We start from the raw sequence: 17901 nt of genomic DNA, 5'->3' as shown, positions 1-17901 counted from the left end.
AACAATTCATCGGCAGTAAGTTGATGGAGTTCCTCGAAGCACATAAGATAAAGAGGATCTTGTCAATACCGTATCACCTAGTTGGAAATGGACAGGCCGAATCATCGAACAAAACTATCATTCAAAACCTGAAGAAAAGGTTGGACGATGCAAAGGGAAATAGAAAGAAGCTCTACCTGAGGTCCTTTGGGCATATCAAACAACATCGAGGTTTAGCACAGGGGCTACTACGTTCTCTTTAGTTTATGGCTTCGAGGCCCTTATCCCTACTAAGGTCGGAGAACCATGCACCAGGTTTCAACATACATCGGAGGAGTCAAATCACGAGGCTATGAATACTAGCCTCGAGCTATTAGATGAAAAACGAGAGGCAACACTTGTTTGGATGGCTACGCAAAAGAAAAGAATCGAGAATACTACAATAGAAGGACCAACCTTCGACACTTTGGAGTCAAGGACTTGGTTTTACGAAAAGTCACCCTTAATACTCGAGACCCGAATGAAGGGAAACTAGGCACGAATTGGGAAGGACCGTACCAAATTCTCAGAGTTGTCGGCAAAGGATCTTACAAACTTGGCATGATGGAAGATGAGCAGTTGTAAAATAATTGGAATGTATCACTACTCAAATGATACTATTGCTAAGGTATGATTTTTTCTTTCTGTCCATTTGAATTTGAAACTAACCCATTGCAGGTGGTCGATCAAAGGTATCGAAGTCACCTTTTTACACGAAGGCCTTAGGTTTTAAAGCATGCGTTGCATTCTCTTTCCCTTAGATTGGATTTTGTCCCAAATGGGTTTTACCGGCGAGGTTTTTAACAAGGCAACAACTATATGCTACCTAAGGAGAAGTCAACAGTATCCAAGGCTTCTTTTCAATCAACCTCGAATACTGGGGGCATCACCCTTGGAGGTTATGGTTTGGAGGAAAATACTTGATGCCAAAGAGGGCCTCGATAGGAGAACTTTGTAATGGGCTAAACTGTTAGATGAACTGTGTCCATATAGTATAGTCGAGCCCCGATGGAAAAACATGTATGCATTATTCAAAGAATCATTCTTTCTATATCAAAACACTATTTTATCTCAAAGAAGTCTACTATTATACGAGCTCTACACTTATAATTCTACGTGAAATGGCCCAAGGGCCAGAACACAAATACACCCCGAATGCTCGGGGACTGTCATCGATAGTCAACACATCCGAGTCATCAAAAACTCGAACTCATAAGACCTCAAAGAGGCATCCCCTCGTTATAAAGGCAAAGGCCATCATATTTGGGGACTAATATTTCAAACAAGTTTGAAATGTTATCGGGAAACAAGTCCAAAAGATTTACTCGTAGGCTACGACAATATTAAAGACTACGGTCATATAAAGGCTACAGACGAAATAATGCGGCTCGGAGACGTCCAACTTACGCCATAAATCACAGGCCTTCAAACACTTTAAAATATCGGTTAAATCAGGCTACCCTCAGCAAAAGCAAATAATAAAGGGGCTTCGATAAAATCAGCCCTCGAATAATTTAAAGGCTTAGATAAACATCAGCATTCGAAAAAACCTCAAGAGGTATTCGATTATCATTACATAAATGAATTGCAAATGAGGTTCCGATCGGCAGGACCTTCGAAAAACCCAACGGGTACAAAAGACACATGCTAAGGCATAGAAAAATTTCACTAAGTCTTTTAGCCGAAAAGAGGTTAAATTTATAAGCTGCTTTAGAGGCCGAATCGGCCCAACTTAAAGAGCCCAAGGGCTGACCAAAGAGAGCCTAAGGGCCAATTAAAAAGAGCATAAAGGCCAAAATATATAGAGTTCGAGATCTTACTCTCACTCAACTCGGACCCAAGAGTTCCGACATTCCAAGCTCGCATAAAATCAATTTAAGCTCAGCTCGAGAATTAACAAAAACCTTAAGAGGTATTGTATTAATCAATAAAAAACCTAAAGGTTTATTATGTTTTGAGTTTAGGTCAATACTCGGGCTTATCATAAAAGTTATAACATCAAATTTCTTTCACAAATAAAGACGAGACGGAATTCGATACAAATCAAACATGGAGCAAAGAGATCCTTTTATATTCATAAGGGGTGGTTACAAAAGATACTTACAACGACCCCTATGGGCCCTTACACAAAAACAAAAACAAAAAAGAACCTAATCTATTTCGGGGCTACATCCTCGGAATCAACATCCTCAGGAACTACATCCTTGGGAGCTCTATCTTCGGGAACCTCCTCCTCCTCAGGGGCTCCACATTTGCCTTCCCCACCCTCGGAACCACTCACAGTATCTTTATTGTTAGAAGAAACAAGAAATGTAGTATCGGTTTCCAACGCCTTTGCTTGGGCTTTTTCTTCATTAAGGTTAAATCCTCGGGCGTGGATTTCTTCGAGAGTCTCCCTCCGGGCTTGGCACTTGGCCAAATCATTACTCCATTTTTCCCGGCCGGAGGCATTCCTTAGCACTACTTGAAAAGCCTCGGTATTCTTTAAGTATACGGCGATGGTCTTATCAGCTGTAGCCTTTGTCTTCTCAATTTCAACCTTAGCTTGTGCAGCTTCGGCCTCGGCTTTGGCAAGCTCTGCCTCTAACTCCTCAATTTTTCTGGCCTGGGCCAGACTCTTCACTTTAATGCCTTAGAACTGAGTTTTAGTCGAGGCCAGTGGGGCTGTAACAGCTTCCTTATAGGCAACAAGCTGATCTATGTTCTCTTTCCACCAGTGACACTCAATCTTAACTTGATCAATCATCTCAAACTTTTGCTATAGCTGAGACATCAAAGTGTTAGCCTCCAAAGTAAGGCTAAGAAGACCGTACTCTGTTTAAATCACAGTTACCTGCTCATCTAACTCGGCCTTGTTTCTTTGAGATTTGGCCAAGTCGGCCCGAAGATCCTTGAGCTCCTCCTCTTTTTGGCAGCAGAGGAGCCTCAAGTCCTTCTCTTCACCCAAAGCTTTCTTGAGCTCGGCGTTACATTGACCCAGCTCGGCCTTGAACTTGGTAACGGCCTACACAAAAGGCAAAGATATGTCAGATAACATAGAAGGGGAAAAACAAAGAATTTTTTGCAACAACAAAATTAGTGTGAGAAGAGACTCTGAGCCTCTTAAAAAAGGGTGGATGCATCATTAAGATCAACGGCATCATCAACCCCTGTGAAACAGTCCCGAAAAGGGTCTTCTTCGAGAACCTTGCTTGGGACGGGAGTTGGTAGAGCTCGAGCATCCTCTATTGCCTCCTTGCAGTAACATGGTAGAGAAAGTGAGTGACTCATTGTCACAGCCCCGAGATCCTCACTTGGGGCGCTCTGAGTAGCGTCGACCCTCTCAGCACTTGTCCCCTCTGGAGAATTTGTTGAATGAAGTGGAATGATTTCAATCTCAGGGGACTCAAAGGTTTTACTCGAGTCTTTCATCGTAGTTTCTCCATCAAAAGGCAAGGTCTCAGCTTCGGAGGACTTGACGGCCTCGATTGGTTTCCTAGTTCGGTGCACCATTGCCGACTCTTTGCTTTTGTTCTCTTCGTCTTCCTGATGTTGGGTGACTGAATCCAAGTCCATATGGATAAGCTTCCTCCTCGGCTTTTGAGTAGGGGTCGGTTCATCCTGGGTATCTTCGGGCTTTAAAGCCCTTTTCTTTTATTGTTTTTCCACGATTTTGGAATTAAAGACTTGGTACCTTCCCTAGGCAGAGCTGGCCTCATTTTGGAGACATCTCTGATGCTTGCACAAATAAACATGAATGAGATGACATCACCAGTAAAAGAAAAGTATCAAAACCTGGGAAGAGAACTTACCATGGTGTTTGGCCACCCATTTACCCCTCGATAAGTCGCTCTATCTGCGCTCACCATGCGAGGTGGTCACAACTAACTTTCAGACCCAGTCTTCGAGGTGAAGGATAACATGGGGCATCCAAGCAATAGCTGGAGAAAAGGTAAATGTATTATGAAGCACGGAAGCAGAATATTAACGGGTATTTGAAAAAGAACTTTTCTTATGATTAAAGTTCCATCTCTCTGGGAATGGCCTTTTTTCCCTAGGGATGACATCTGAAGTCCTCACTCTGATGAACCGGCTCATCCAGCCTCGATCATTGTCTTCATCGTTACTAGCAAATAAGGCCTTTTTGTTCGACGTTGTAGCTTGATGAGCCCTCGAAACAGCTAAGGTTGATACAACCAAATGCGATGGTTGAGGGTAAATTCGAATCCCTTGGCCTTACTAGAAAAATAATGCAGCATGATCACGACGCTCCAAAAGGAGGGATTGATTTGGCCGAGGGTAACCTCGTACGGTTTGCAAAAATCAATCACTACCAGGTCGAGGGGACCCTGTGTGAAGGGTTAAGTGTAAACACTTAAAAACCCCTCCACGTGGGTAGTGATGCTTTCCTCGGGTCCTGGGATCTGAACCACGACCTTATCTCCCCAGTCGTAGTCCTTCATGCCTTTGAGGTATTTCTTCGATATCAAACTGATGTATCGAGATACATGTTCGCACCAGCCAGGGATATCGGGAGGATTTTCGACATTAAAATCTGTCTTTATCATACAAGGACCGGGGTTGATTTCGTGAAGAGCTGGCGGAACCACCGGTTTGGCCGACCGGGAAGTAGAAGAAGATGATGGTTTTTCTTTTTGAGGAACTGATTTAGAATTTTCTGCCATGATTTTGGATTACAAGATGCAGAAGATGGCGGAGCATAGCTTTTTCTGGCACTAAGAAGGCGGTAGAAGAATATAATAAAGGGAAACATATGAAGAGACAAAGGTATAGAGGAGGTCCAGAGGTGGCTTGAAGATTGAAGTAAATCTCTCTCAGAGGTTAGACCTTATATTTATAGATGGGAAACGACGGTTCAATGACGCTAGTGGCCGACCATTACTGGCAGGCATTTAATGTTTTAAGGAAGCAAACCAATGGGACATTTTGGTCACATCGAGCGCCTACGTCACAAGGATGACGTCATCATCCAAGGCTCCGAAAGATTGAAAATCAAATCATTTCTTATCATTTTACTCTAAGTTGACGATCCAACCAGTCGTCTCATGAGTTATCTCTCCATTTCCCCCATTTTTGCTTCTTATTACTTTGTATATTGGTTCTATAGGTGATCGGGTTGTTCGGCTCGAGTTCGGAAAGGATTTGGTAAGGTTGAGACGCTTAGTCTCTTTTGAGGAAGCTTAAGTTGGAAAAGTCAATCGGATGTTGACTTATGTGTTGGAGGGCTCGGATGTGAGTTCCAATTGTTTGGATAGCTTGGGGGGGAGGGGGTGATTTGAGACTTAGGAGTGTGATCGGAATGTGTTTTGGAGGTCCGGTGTAGATTTAGGCTTGAATTGGTGAAATTGGATTTTTGGAGTTTTCTGGTTGATAGGTGAGATTTTGATATAGAAGTCAGAATGGAATTCCGAGAGATACAGTAGTTCCGTTGTGTCATTTGGGATGTGAGTGCAAAATTTCAGGTCATTCGGACATCAAAATTGTAATTTTGAAGATTTTGGAAACTTAGGCTTGAATCCGATGTGTTTTGGTTGATTCGATGTTGTTTGAGGTGTTTTGAAGATTGGTATAAGTTTGAATAAGGTTTTTGGATATGTTAGTGCTTTTGGTTGAGGTCCCGGGGGCCTCGAGGTGATTTCGGATGGTTGACGGAGAGTTTAGAATTTTTGGTGAAGCTGCAGATTTTTTGCTTCTGGTGTTTCCGCACCTGTGGATTGGGGACCGCAGGTGCAATGCCATAGATGTGAGGGAGAAAACCGTAGAAGTGGAAAGGGCCTAGGAAGGCTAGAGCCGTAGAAGCGGTTGAGGAGCCACACCTGCGATGGCGCAGGTGTGGGCAATGCATCATAGAAGCGATTTTGGGTGACTTAAGTGAAAACTGCAGAAGCGGTTCAAGGACCGCAAATGCGGTACCGCAAATGCGAGAATTGGGCTGCAGATGCGAAATCCCTGGGCCAGAAAGTATAAATTGTTTCCTTCGTAATTTTTGAGCTATTCCACCATTTCTAAGTTGGTCTTGGAGCTTTTTGGACGATTTTGAAGAAGGATTTCAATGGGACTTCATTGAGGTAAGGATTTTGGACCTAAAACTCGTTCCTATGGTATTATTTCACGGATTAGAGCTATAGTTAATGGAATTTAAGGGTTAAAATTGGGGAAACTAGGGCTTGGTATTGAAGACCTTGACTTGAGGATTTGAGGGACCATTTGCTGTCGGATTTCGGTACTTTTGATATGTATGAACTTGTGGGGAGATGAGGAATCTATTGATGTGAATTTTATCGAATTTCGAGACGTGGGTCTGGGGGTCGAGTTTTGGTAATTTTGGGATTTACGCTATAAATTGATTATTTTCGCTTGGGCTTCGTTCCCTTAGCATATTTTGATGTCGTGATTCTGATTTTGGATAGATTCAACGCGAGCGGAGGCTGATTCAAGGGGAAAAGGTGTTGTGGGCTAGAGATTTGACCGGATTGAGGCGAGTAATGATTGTAAATGATGTTCTGAGGGTATGAAACCCCGGATTGCACATCGTTGTGCTATATTAAGGTGACACACACGCTAGATAACGAGTGTGAGATCGTGCACTGTTGGAGATTGTGACTTAGTCCGTCCTGAATGACTATTTTACTGTGTTTTTGACTGAAAACTGTTTGCTATCATCATGTTTTGGGATGAATACCATATTTGGGCCTCGTGCTAACTATTTGAACCCTTAGGGGATTTTTACTGTTATATCCTCACTATTTGACTTTATACTTGAACTCAGTCATGCTATATTCTACTGTTTTCCTAATTCAGCCATGTTTACTCTGTTTTAACATAAATGATATTGTGTGCTGAGCATCATGTTTTACTATTGCCCAAGTGGCTTGTAAGATTCTGACTGAGTAAGGCCGAAGGCCTATGTTGTGAGGAAACACTAATTATGATTATGAGGCCGAGGGCCTGAGATTTGTACGCCACGAGGTGGCTTGTTGATATGAGGCCAAAAGCCTAGTAATGATGCCACGAGATGGCTTGATATTGCACTTGGGCCGTAAGGGGACCCTCCAGGAGTATGCACACCCCTAGTGAGCACGGGTACCCAATGTGGTGTGAGAGATAGCCCGAGAGGCTGGTGTTGTTCTATGATATTGCCTGAGGGGTGATCCTTTATGTGTTTATCTTTCCTATCTGCCCGTCATTTGCTTGCTTAATTGTTAAAAAGGCATTTTATGAAGTTTTAAACTGAACTCAGTAATTTTGCACATCTTTACAGCTTCACTGTTTTACTGGCTTTTACTGCTTCCTTATAGTCTATAATGTGCCTTACGTGGTTTTTTGTTTTCAGTCTTTATTTATGATTATTACTCACTGAGTTGGAGTACTCACTTTACTCCCTGCACCCCGTGTGCAGATTCAGGCGTTGCTGATCCTGCTATTGAAGGTTGAGAACTCCCGGCAGATTTCGGAGTTCACGAGGTAGCTGCTTGGCATCCGCAGTCCCGTGTTTCTCCGCCTTTTATCTCATTTCTTTTCCCTTATTAGTGACTTTGTAATAGTTTTGTATACATGTCAGACTTGTACTGGAATTGATAAATTCTCATGACTAGTGACACCTCGGTATCGGGCTGTGTTGGTTTTGTATTCCGCAAATTGTATTATTCACCGTATTTTGGGGTTTTTCTATGTTTAATGACATAATTCTTATTGTTTAATTTCTTAAAACTGAAATGGGAAAGAGTCTGCTGGCCCTGTCTTCACGAGAGGCGCCATCACGATCGGTTCCGGGTTTAGGGTCGTGACATGTTGGTATTAGAGCCTAGGTTACATAGGTCTCACGAGTCATGAGTAGGTTTAGTAGAGTCTCGCGGATCGGTACAGAGACGTCTGTATTTGTCCTCGAGAGGCTGCAAAACCTTTAGAAAAAACATCATAGTCTTGAAATTCTTATCGTGCGAATTTGCTGACCCGAGTACTAAACTTCTGTTATTCTATTCTCTCACAGATGGTGAGGACACGAGCTACCGGTCAGGATGGACAACCACCAGTACCACCAGCTGAGGCTACTAGAGGCTGAGGACGCGATCGTGGTCGCGGTAGGGGTAGAGGTGTGGCCCGCACAACAGCTAGCGCAGCACCTGCAGACCTACCAACAGCCCCAGTTCAGGATCAGGTCCAAGTTGTGGACGCTCCAGCAGCACCAGCTATACCCATTGTGATTCCGGGTCTTCAGGAGGCCTTGGCTCAGATTCTGTTAGTTTGCACTGGCCTAGCTCAGGCGGTCTTAGTTACTATAGCCGCAACTACTTCTCAGGCCGGGGGAGGCAATTAGACTCCCACCGCTCGTACACCAGAGCAGGTCATGCAGGGACTTTAGACACTGGGGCCACATCCAGCCCATCTGGTTACAGCTGCTCAGGACTATGTAGTTCCTACCACGCTAGAGGATGAGTAGCGTAGGTTGTAGAGGTTTGGTAGACTTCAACCTCCGACCTTCAGCAGTGCGGAGGGCGAGGATGCCTAGGGTTTCTTCGATAAGGGTTAGAGGATGCTTCATTCAGTGGGTATTCCGGAGACCAGCGAGGTTGCTTTCACTACTTATCAGTTTTCTGGAGCTGCCTTCACTTGGTGGGAGACTTTTGAGAGGCGTAGGCCTGTTGATGCAGCACCCCTTACCTGGCAGTAGTTCTCCGTTCTCTTCTTGAAGAAGTATTTGCCGCAGTCTCGCGGAGAGGAGCTACGTAGGTAGTTTGAGTGGTTGCGTTAGGGAGAGATGACTGTGACGCAGTATGAGATGAGGTTCTCCGAGTTAGCTCGTCATGCTATTTGGTTGGTTCCGACAGATGGAGAGAGGATTGGGAGGTTTGTTGATGTCCTCACTTATCAGCTTCGTATTCTTATGACTAGGGAGAGGGTGACTGGTGCTACTTTTGATCAAGTTGTAGACATTTCTCGTGAGATTGAGTCTGTTCATCGCCAGGAGTGAGAGGAGAGGGAGGCCAAGAGGCCTCAAGGATCTGGTAGTTATAGGGGTGCTCCTTCGAGAGGTCAGTTTTAGCACGGTAGAGGCCGTCCATTCAAGCATGCTCAGCCATCTCCCCTAGGTTATCGTGGGGCATCATCGGGTCATGGTTCTCATAGTTTTCATCAGGGCCAGTCATCACTTAGTGCCTTTCCAGCTCAGAGTTCGTCCAGTGCTCTATTAATTCAGGGCTTTTCTATGCCAGGTGCATCTACTAGTCATTCCGGTTCTAGGGGTTCCCTTCAGTCCCCTTTTCCAGCACCCAGGAGTTGCTATGAATGTGGAGAGATAAGGCATATGTGGAGGAAGTGTCCTCATCATCTTGCGTGTTCATCTCAGTAGAGGAGTCAGCCATCAGCCTCAGCGCCAATTACTTCACCACCACCTGCCCAGTCAGCTAGGGGGTGGAGGTCAGTCAGCTAGTGGTCACCCTCGAGGGGGAGGTCGATCAGGTGGTGGTCGGGCCCATTTCTATGCACTTCCAGCTAGACCTAATGCTATCGCTTCCGATATCGTTATTACAGGTATTGTTTCAGTCTACCACAGAGATGCCTATATGTTATTTGATCCCGGTTCCACCTTTTCTTATGTGTCATCATACTTTGGTCATTATCTGGGTGCACCCCTTGAGTCTCTTGTTTCGCCTGTTCATGTATCTACCCCGGTGGGCAATACTGTTGTTGTAGACCGTGTGTACCGGTCATGTGTGGTGTCTATTGGAGGTCTGGAGACCTGAGTGGATCTTTTATTATTGCGTATAGTGGATTTTGATGTCATTTTAGGCATGAATTGGCTATCTTCGTGTCGTGCTATTTTGGACTGTCATGCCAAGACAGTCGTATTGGCTATACCGAGTGTGCCACGGATTGAGTGTCAGGTTTGACTGATTATGTTCCTAGTAGAGTGATCTCATTCTTGAAAACCTAGCATATGATTGGGAAGGGTTGTCATTCGTATCTAGCCTTTGTGAGGGATGTTGGTGCAGAGACTCCCAGTATTGATTCTGTTCCAATTGTAAGGGATTTTTCCGATGTGTTTCCTGCAAACCTATCGGGCATGCCACCGGACAGGGATATTGACTTTGGTATTGACATGGTGTTGGGCACTCAGCCCATTTCTATTCCGCCATATCGTATGGCACTAGCGGAATTGAAGGAGTTAAAAGAGTAGCTTCAGGAACTCCTTGATAATGGGTTCATTCGGCCTATTGTGTCACCTTGGGGTGCGCCAGTTCTATTTGTGAAGAAGAGGGATGGCACTATGAGGATGTGCATTGACTACAGGAAATTGAATAAAGTAACAGTTAAGAACAAGTAACCTTTGCCTCGCATTGATAATTTATTAGACCAGCTTGAGGGAGCGAGAGTATTCTCCAAGATTGATCTCCGTTTAGTTTATCACCAGTTGAAGATCAGGGACTCATATATTCTTAAGATAACTTTTAGGACCCGATATGGTCACTATGAGTTCTTGGTGATATCGTTTGGGCTGACCAATGCCTTAGCTGCGTTCATGCATTTGATGAACAGCGTGTTCCGGCCTTATCTTGATTCGTTTGTCATAGTCTTCATTGATGATATCCTGGTGTATTCGCGTAGTCAGGAGGAGCACACAGAGCATTTGAGAGTTGTGTTGTAGAGATTGAGGTAGGAGAAGCTTTATGCAAAATTCTCCAAGTGTGAGTTTTGGCTCAGTTCAGTGGCTTTCTTGGGGCACGTGGTGTCCAGTGAGAGTATTCAGGTTGATCCAAAGAAGATAGAGGCGGTTCAGAGTTGGCCCAGACCGTCCTCAGCTATAGAGATTTGCAGCTTTCTTGGTTTGTCGGGTTATTATCGCCGGTATGTTCCGGTATTCTCGTCTATTGCATTGCCTTTGACCAAGTTGACTCAGAAGAGTGCTTCATTTGTGTGGTCGGATGAGTGTGAGGACAACTTTTAGAAGCTCAAGACAGCCTTGACCACAACTCAGTGTTAGTTTTGCCATCAGCTTCAAGTTCATATACCATGTATTGTCATGCTTCGAGAGTTGGTATTAGTTGTGTATTGATGCAGGAGGGTAGAGTTATTGCTTATGCTTCCTTTCAGTTGAAGCCCCATGAGAAGAACTACCCCGTTCATGATTTGGAGTTGGCTTCCATAGTTCATGCATTGAAGATTTGGATGCATTACTTGTATGGTGTGTTTTGTGAGGTGTTTACTGATCATCGTAACCTCTAGCACTTGTTCAAGCAGAAGGATATTAATTTGAGGCAACGGAGGTGGTTGGAGTTGCTAAAGGATTATTATATTATTATATTGTACCATCCGGGGAAGGCCAATGTGGTGGCCGATGCTTTGAGCCGAAAGATGGTGAGTACAGGGAGTTTGGCATATATTCCAGTTGGGGAGAGACCTATTGCTATTGATGTTCAGGCCTTGGTCAATCGGTTAGTGAGGTTAGATATTTCTGAGCCCATTCGGGTATTGGCTTGTGTGGTTTCACGGTCTTCCTTATATGAGCGCATCAGAGAGTGCCAGTACGATGATTCGCATTTGCTTGTCCTTAAGGACAGAGTTTAGCATGATGATGCCAGATATGTGACCATTGGTGATGATAGGGTGTTAAGGATACAAAGCCGGATATGTGTGCCCCAGGTGGATGGGCTTCAGGAGTTGATTCTGGAGGAGGCCCATAGCTCGCAGTATTCTATTCATCCGGGTGCCACAAAGATGTATCAGGATCTGAGACAACATTATTGGTAGAGGAGAATGAAGAAAGACATTGTCGAATTTGTAGCTCGGTGTCTCAATTGTCAGCATGTGAAATACGAGCATCAGAGACCAGGTGGCTTTCTTCGGCGGATGGATATTCTAGAGTGGAAGTGGGAGCGGATCGCTATGGACTTTGTAGTTGGAGTTCTATAGACTTTGAAGAAGTTTGATGCTATTTGGGTGATTGTGGATCGGCTCACCAAGTCCGTACACTTCATTCCTGTGTGCACTACCTATTCTTCAGAGCGGTTGGCAGAGATCTATATCTGGGAGATTCATTTGCATGGTGTCCCAGTTTCCATCATTTCAGACAGGGGCACTCAATTTACTTCACAATTTTGGAGGTCTGTGCAGCGAGAGTTGGGTACTCAGGTTGAGTTGAGCACGGCTTTTTACCCTCAGACCGACGGGCAGTCCGAGCGCACTATTCAGATATTGGAGGACGTGTTGCATGCTTGTGTCATTGATTTCAGAGGCTTATGGGATCAGTTTCTACCACTTGCAGAGTATACATATAACAATAGCTACCAGTCGAGTATTCAGATGGCTCCATATGAGGCTTTGTTTGGAAGACGGTGTAGATCTCCAGTGGGTTGGTTTGAGCCGGGATAGGCTAGGCTATTGGGGACAGACTTGGTGCAGGATGCTTTAGAAAAGTTGAAGGTGATTCAGGAGAGGCTTCGTATAGTGCAGTCGAGACAAAAGAGTTATGCTGATAGGAAGGTTCGGGATGTGTCCTACATGGTTGGCGAGAAGGTTCTGTTGAAGGTTTCGCCCATGAAGGGTGTTATGAGATTTGGGAAGAAGGATAAATTGAGTCCTCGGTTCATTGGGCTTTTGAGGTGCTCCGAAGGATTGGGGAGGTGGCTTATGAGCTTGCCTTGCCACCCAACTTGTCGAGTGTGCATCCGGTATTTCATGTTTCTATGCTCTGGAAGTATATTGGGGATCCGTCTCATGTTCTGGATTTCATCATGGTTCAGTTGGATGGTGATTTGACTTAAGATGTAGAGCCAGCAACTATTTTGGAGCGTCAGGTTTGAAAGTTGAGATCAAAGGATATAGCTTCAATGAAAGTGTAGTGGAGAAGTCGGCCCATGGAGGAGGCTAACTGGGAGACCGAGCGGGAGATGCAGAGCCGATATCCTCACCTGTTTAGGGCTTCAAGTATGTTTCTTGACTCGTTCGAGGATGAACGTTTGTTTAAGAAGGGGAGGATGTGACGACCCGGCCAGTTGTCTCATGAGTTACCACTCTGTTCCCCCCATTTCTGCTTCTTATTGCTTTGTCTATTGGTTCTATATGTGATCGAGTTATTCGTGTAAAGCCCCAGAAATAAAATTTGCTTAGTAATTTAAGATTTCGTGGTGCCAAGGTATGCCAAATATTTTATCTTGCGTGCCAATGAGGATTAAGGATATTATGGATATCAATTGGATATGTTAAGAAGTGTATAAGTCATATTAGAGGTGAATTGGGGTCTAAGGAGAGGCCTAAGTCTAAGCCAAGTTAGAAAAGTTTCATATTAGACGAAATCTGTAAATGAGTGCGCACAAGACCTCACTTTGAACGATCATATCTCCAGTTCTATAAGGAGTTGTGTGATGCACAACCTATAAAATTAAAGCCCTTTGCGTCTAGTTTCCAAAGCAGCAAACTGTTCGTCATTTGGAGGTGTATACGGAACGTTATGACCATTTTACTGGGCAGGTGTCTCTAGCGCGAACATTAGCGCGAAGTCGCGCATTATGCTGAGTATTCTGCCTCCCGCGCGCGAACATAGCGCGAGCTCACGCGCCTGGAAGGTTTTTAAATATCCTAAAGACCGGAAATAAGAGAATTTGAGTCATTTCTCAAGCTTAGGGTTTCCTCAACACCCCCAACTCGACCAAGGCATCCAATTGCACACCTAAGGTAAGTTTTAAGTGTGTTTTCATGGTGATTTCACTTCTCAATCACTAGTTACAACATGATTTTGATTGGGTTTTATAGGGTTTCTTCAAAATCTCAAGAACACCCCAAATTTGTCTTTCAAGATTTGGTCTACAAGAGGTAATCCTACACCTTAGACTTACATATATGGAGTTATTATGGAAATATGAGTATGGATTAAGTATTGTAACTCATGGGATGGGGATTGGAAGTCATAGGTGCCTAACCTAGGTTGTGTTGGTATTGTAGAGATTGTGAGGTGGGTTATTGGGGTATGATTCTTGGGGTAATAGTATTATGTATACATGCATGTACAAATTAGGTTTGTGGGAAGATTGATGAATATAAATAAGTAAAGATTGGGTTGGGGAAAGAAGAAAATCTTGTAAAAGGAATTTAAAATCAAGATGCTCAACTAGTGTTTGATAAAATGCTCAAATGAGCTGAAACCATGAATACCTTCCTAATTTGTGTTAATTTTGTTATGTCTCAAGTAGATTGGGATTGCTAGAATTTTCGAAACGTCATAGTAACTTAAGGAAAGCTCAAACGAGGTATGTATGGCTAACTTTGACCTTTGTAAAGTCACTTTGTTTGGTGTACGAATATTTGGTATGTGATATCTACGTGGATTATTTGTGGAATTCTTGTGATTGGTATGATTTGATTGTTCGTGGTTAAGTCTCCCGATATAATGGTGTACGTAATTGGCAATAAACCAAATGTGTGATTGTGAATGTGTTATGTGGTAAGAGTTGAGAAACAAATGATGGAAGGAAATCGTAAATGATGCAGTTGGAACAACTGTGGTAATAACATATATGGCTTGTATTGGCAATTATCGCGGTGACATAAAATGCATATGAGTTGATGAATATGATGGAAATAGTATTGATGGCTATGGAAATTCTTTGAAAATTGTTGTTGTTCTTTGTGAATTATTGTTGTTGTTGTTGTTGTTGTTGTTGTTGTTGTTGTTGTTGTGTTGTTTGTGAATTGTGATTGTTCGGTGGGATCGGGTTGCGCGCCGCAACACGAAGTAATAAGGTGTGGGTTGTGGTGATAAGGGTGGACGAGGTAATAAGGGCGAAAAAGTGATCGAAATCACTATTGAAATGAAAATATGAGAAAGTTGTGAAATCATTGATGTGAAAATGTTGAAGGGGAAATGGAGAGATTGTAACTTGTTTGGCTTGATGGTTTTCTTTCATGTGTATTTAATTGTTGGTTCCATTACTACTTGTTACTTGTGTATGGTTTGAATTTACTTAGAGCAAGTTTGTTCATACATACCAGTACAATTCAAATGTGCTGACGTCCCTTTTGCTGGGGGCGCTACATTCGTGTTATAATTGTAGGTGGATCCATAGCAGGTACTCCAGTCCACCGACCATAGCTCCCGTTCACTTTCCGCCAGAAGCATTGGTGAGCCATTTTCCTCCCGGGGCTTTGGTGTAAGGTATAACCGAAGCCTTGTTACCGACAAGTATTGTATCACTCTTTTGTATCTCTAGAGGCTCCGTAGACAGGAAATGTGGGTTATGTACTTATGTATTTTGGCAAGTATAACTTGTAAACCATACTAAGTAACTATGTATGCTATGTAAATCTCGTAAGAATGTGTTTAAATTTATAAATGGCTATTTCACTTGGTTAATGGGAAATGGAAATGCGGGGTAACACGTGGAATAGGAAAGGCGCCCAGGTCCGCTTAGCTGGGGTTGCCCGGTCGAGCGCCGGTCGCGCCCCTTAGTTTTGGGGCGTGATAAACTTGGTATTAGAGCCTAAGGTTTTAAAAGGGTCCTAGGATGTCTCGGAGCCGTGTCTAGTAGAGTCCTTTTTATCGGTGTGTTGTCGACCACATCTATAAGTTGGAGGCTACATGGGCATTTAGGAAATTACCTTCTTCTTTGTTACTCTATATCGTGCGGTGAAGTGAAAAGTGGAAGTATTTACCTCTAACTTGTACTCTGTTCCAAATTTTCAGTAATGACACCTAAGAAGAGAGCTAGACTCGGCCTCGGGGCCAATACCACCCCAAGTGTGGATATGAATCATGTACCTGATGCCGTGGGTGAGAGTGACTCCCCGGTCTTGAATTTGCCTGTCCCATTTATTCCAGATCCAAGTATTCCTGTTCCAGCTGCGGCAGAGGGTGCTACCATCCCTCCCGCTGATATTCCATATCCTGATGCAGTTCCAGCTTTCGGTCCCGGGGTTTCTGATGGGGACCTTAGAGGAGCCATTCATATGTTGACCCAGTTAGTGGCCGCTCAGGCCCAGAGATCCCATGATGCCCCTACGTCCTCCAGTGGACAGGGAGATTCCTCCAGCTCCAGAGTCAACCAGTTTCTGTGGTCGACCCCTCCATAGTTCACAGGCACAGACCCAGAGGCCGATCCGCAGGATTTCCTTGATGAAATGTATAAGACCCTTCGAATGATGAAGGCTACAGAGATGGAGGGGGTTGAGTTGGCTTCATACAGGTTGAGTGGAGCAGCGTATTCATGGTTCGAGATGTGGGAGGATTCCCGTGGGGAGGAAAGACCTCCAGCTAGATGGGATGAGTTTGTATATGCATTCATGGACCACTTTTTGCCTGCCGAGACAATGGCGGCCCGTGCCACTGAGTTTGAGGTCCTCAAGCAGGGCAGTATGAGTGTTTGGGAGTACCACATGGAGTTTGTGAGATTGTCCAAGTATGCTCCCCAGTTAGTGTCGACCATGGGTGATCGAGTTCGGCGATTTGTTCAGGGTCTTAGTCCCTTAGTGGTGAACGAGGCTGCTACAGCGGCCTTACACTCAGATATGAATTATGGGAAGATTGTGGGATTCGCTTAGGCCATAGAGTCTAGAAAGTTTAAAATACGGGTAGATAGGGAGAGTAACAGTAGGGCCCGATTAGTGGGTCACTCAGGGAGACCAGTTCAGAGAAGGGGACCATCAGGGTCATCCTAGTCATATGCTCAGTACTCAGCGAGCGCACCGCCATCTGTGCACAGTTATTAGCAGAGCAGCCACTTAAGACCAGGTTCAGATAGCAGGAGACCCCATCAGTCTGGTCGTCCAGGAGGGGGATCACAACAGCAGGGGGGAGCTCTATGCCCCAACTGTGGGAGATTCCATACGGAGGCTTGTTATTTGGATATCCCGGTGTGTTATATATGCGGGGTGAGAGGTCATATCCAGCGGGACTGTCAGGCGCCCACATAGGGCACGTGTAGGGGATTTGCTCAGCCATCCGTTTCTTCAGCTGCTACATCATCCGCGCGCCCTCCAGCTCCAGCAGGGCGTGGTGCAGTTAGGGGTGAAGCTCGTGGTAGAAGTGGACCTAGCCGATTTTACGCTTTGAGTGGTCGCCAGAGTGTAGATGCTTCTCCAGATGTTGTCACAGGTATCTTGTCTGTTTAGGCCATTGATTGTTATGCTCTTATTGATCCGGGGTCCTCTTTGTCTTATGTCACCCCATTCATTGCTTCAAGTTTTGGGGTAGAACCCGAACAGCTTCATGAGCCGTTCTCTGTATCAACTCCGGTTGGTGATTCTATCACAACCGCGCGAGTTTATAGGAATTGTGTTGTCATGGTATGTGGTCGTGCTACCACAGCCGATCTTATTGAGCTTGCAATGGTGGATTTTGATGTGATTATGGGAATAGACTGGCTTTATTCGTGCTTTGCTAAACTTGACTGCCGAACGAGAGTCATGAGGCTTGAGTTCCCTAATGAGCCAGTTATTGAGTGGAAGGGAAATGGTGTTGTGCCGAAAGGTAGGTTTATTTCCTACTCTAAGGCTTCAAAGATGATTAGGAAGGGGTGTATCTACCATTTGGTCCGGGTGGCGGACACCACTTCAGAAGTGTCTGCCCCCGAGTCCGTGCTAGTCATGAATGAGTTTCTTGAAGTGTTTCCGGACGAGCTTCCAGGGATCCCACCAGATAGGGAGATTGATTTCGGGATTGATGTATTGCCAGATACGCAATCAATATCTATTCCACCATACAGGATGGTGCCAGCGGAGTTAAGGGAGTTAAAGGAGCAGCTGAAGGATTTATTAGAAAAGGGATTCATACGGCCAAGTGTGTCACCGTGGGGTGCTCCGGTTCTTTTTGTCAGGAAGAAGGATGGATCACTCCGGATGTGTATTGATTATCGGCAGCTTAACAAGGTCACCATCAAAAATAAATATCCTTTG

The 17901-nt window shown here is 44.5% G+C and overlaps 1 protein-coding gene across 1 annotated transcript; it reads right to left on the bottom strand.

Moving 5' to 3' along the window:
• Window positions 1-2173: 2173 nt before the first annotated feature.
• LOC138887492 (uncharacterized) lies at window positions 2174-3573 on the bottom strand. The gene is made up of 3 exons (XM_070169248.1): window positions 3205-3573; window positions 2852-3022; window positions 2174-2623 (listed from the first exon to the last, which is right to left on the bottom strand). The coding sequence occupies exons 1-3, from the start codon at window positions 3571-3573 to the stop codon at window positions 2174-2176; spliced, it is 990 nt and encodes a 329-aa protein (XP_070025349.1).
• Window positions 3574-17901: the final 14328 nt, after the last annotated feature.

The sequence above is a fragment of the Nicotiana sylvestris genome, chromosome 3 (assembly GCF_000393655.2).
Source record: "Nicotiana sylvestris chromosome 3, ASM39365v2, whole genome shotgun sequence".
Classification (NCBI taxonomy): domain Eukaryota; kingdom Viridiplantae; phylum Streptophyta; class Magnoliopsida; order Solanales; family Solanaceae; genus Nicotiana; species Nicotiana sylvestris.
Note: the sequence above shows the minus strand (reverse complement) of the source record. Positions and strands in the feature narration are given on the sequence as shown.

Coding starts and splice junctions, on each gene's coding strand:
- LOC138887492 (XM_070169248.1), bottom strand. CDS start 3,573: ATGGACTTGGATTCAGTCACCCAACATCAGGAAGACGAAGAGAACAAA. Junction 3,023..3,204: donor CAACTCCCGTCCCAAGCAAG/GTTCTCGAAGAA, acceptor CCTTTTGTGTAG/GCCGTTACCAAGTTCAAGGC. Junction 2,624..2,851: donor AGGCCGAGTTAGATGAGCAG/GTAACTGTGATT, acceptor AGTCTGGCCCAG/GCCAGAAAAATTGAGGAGTT.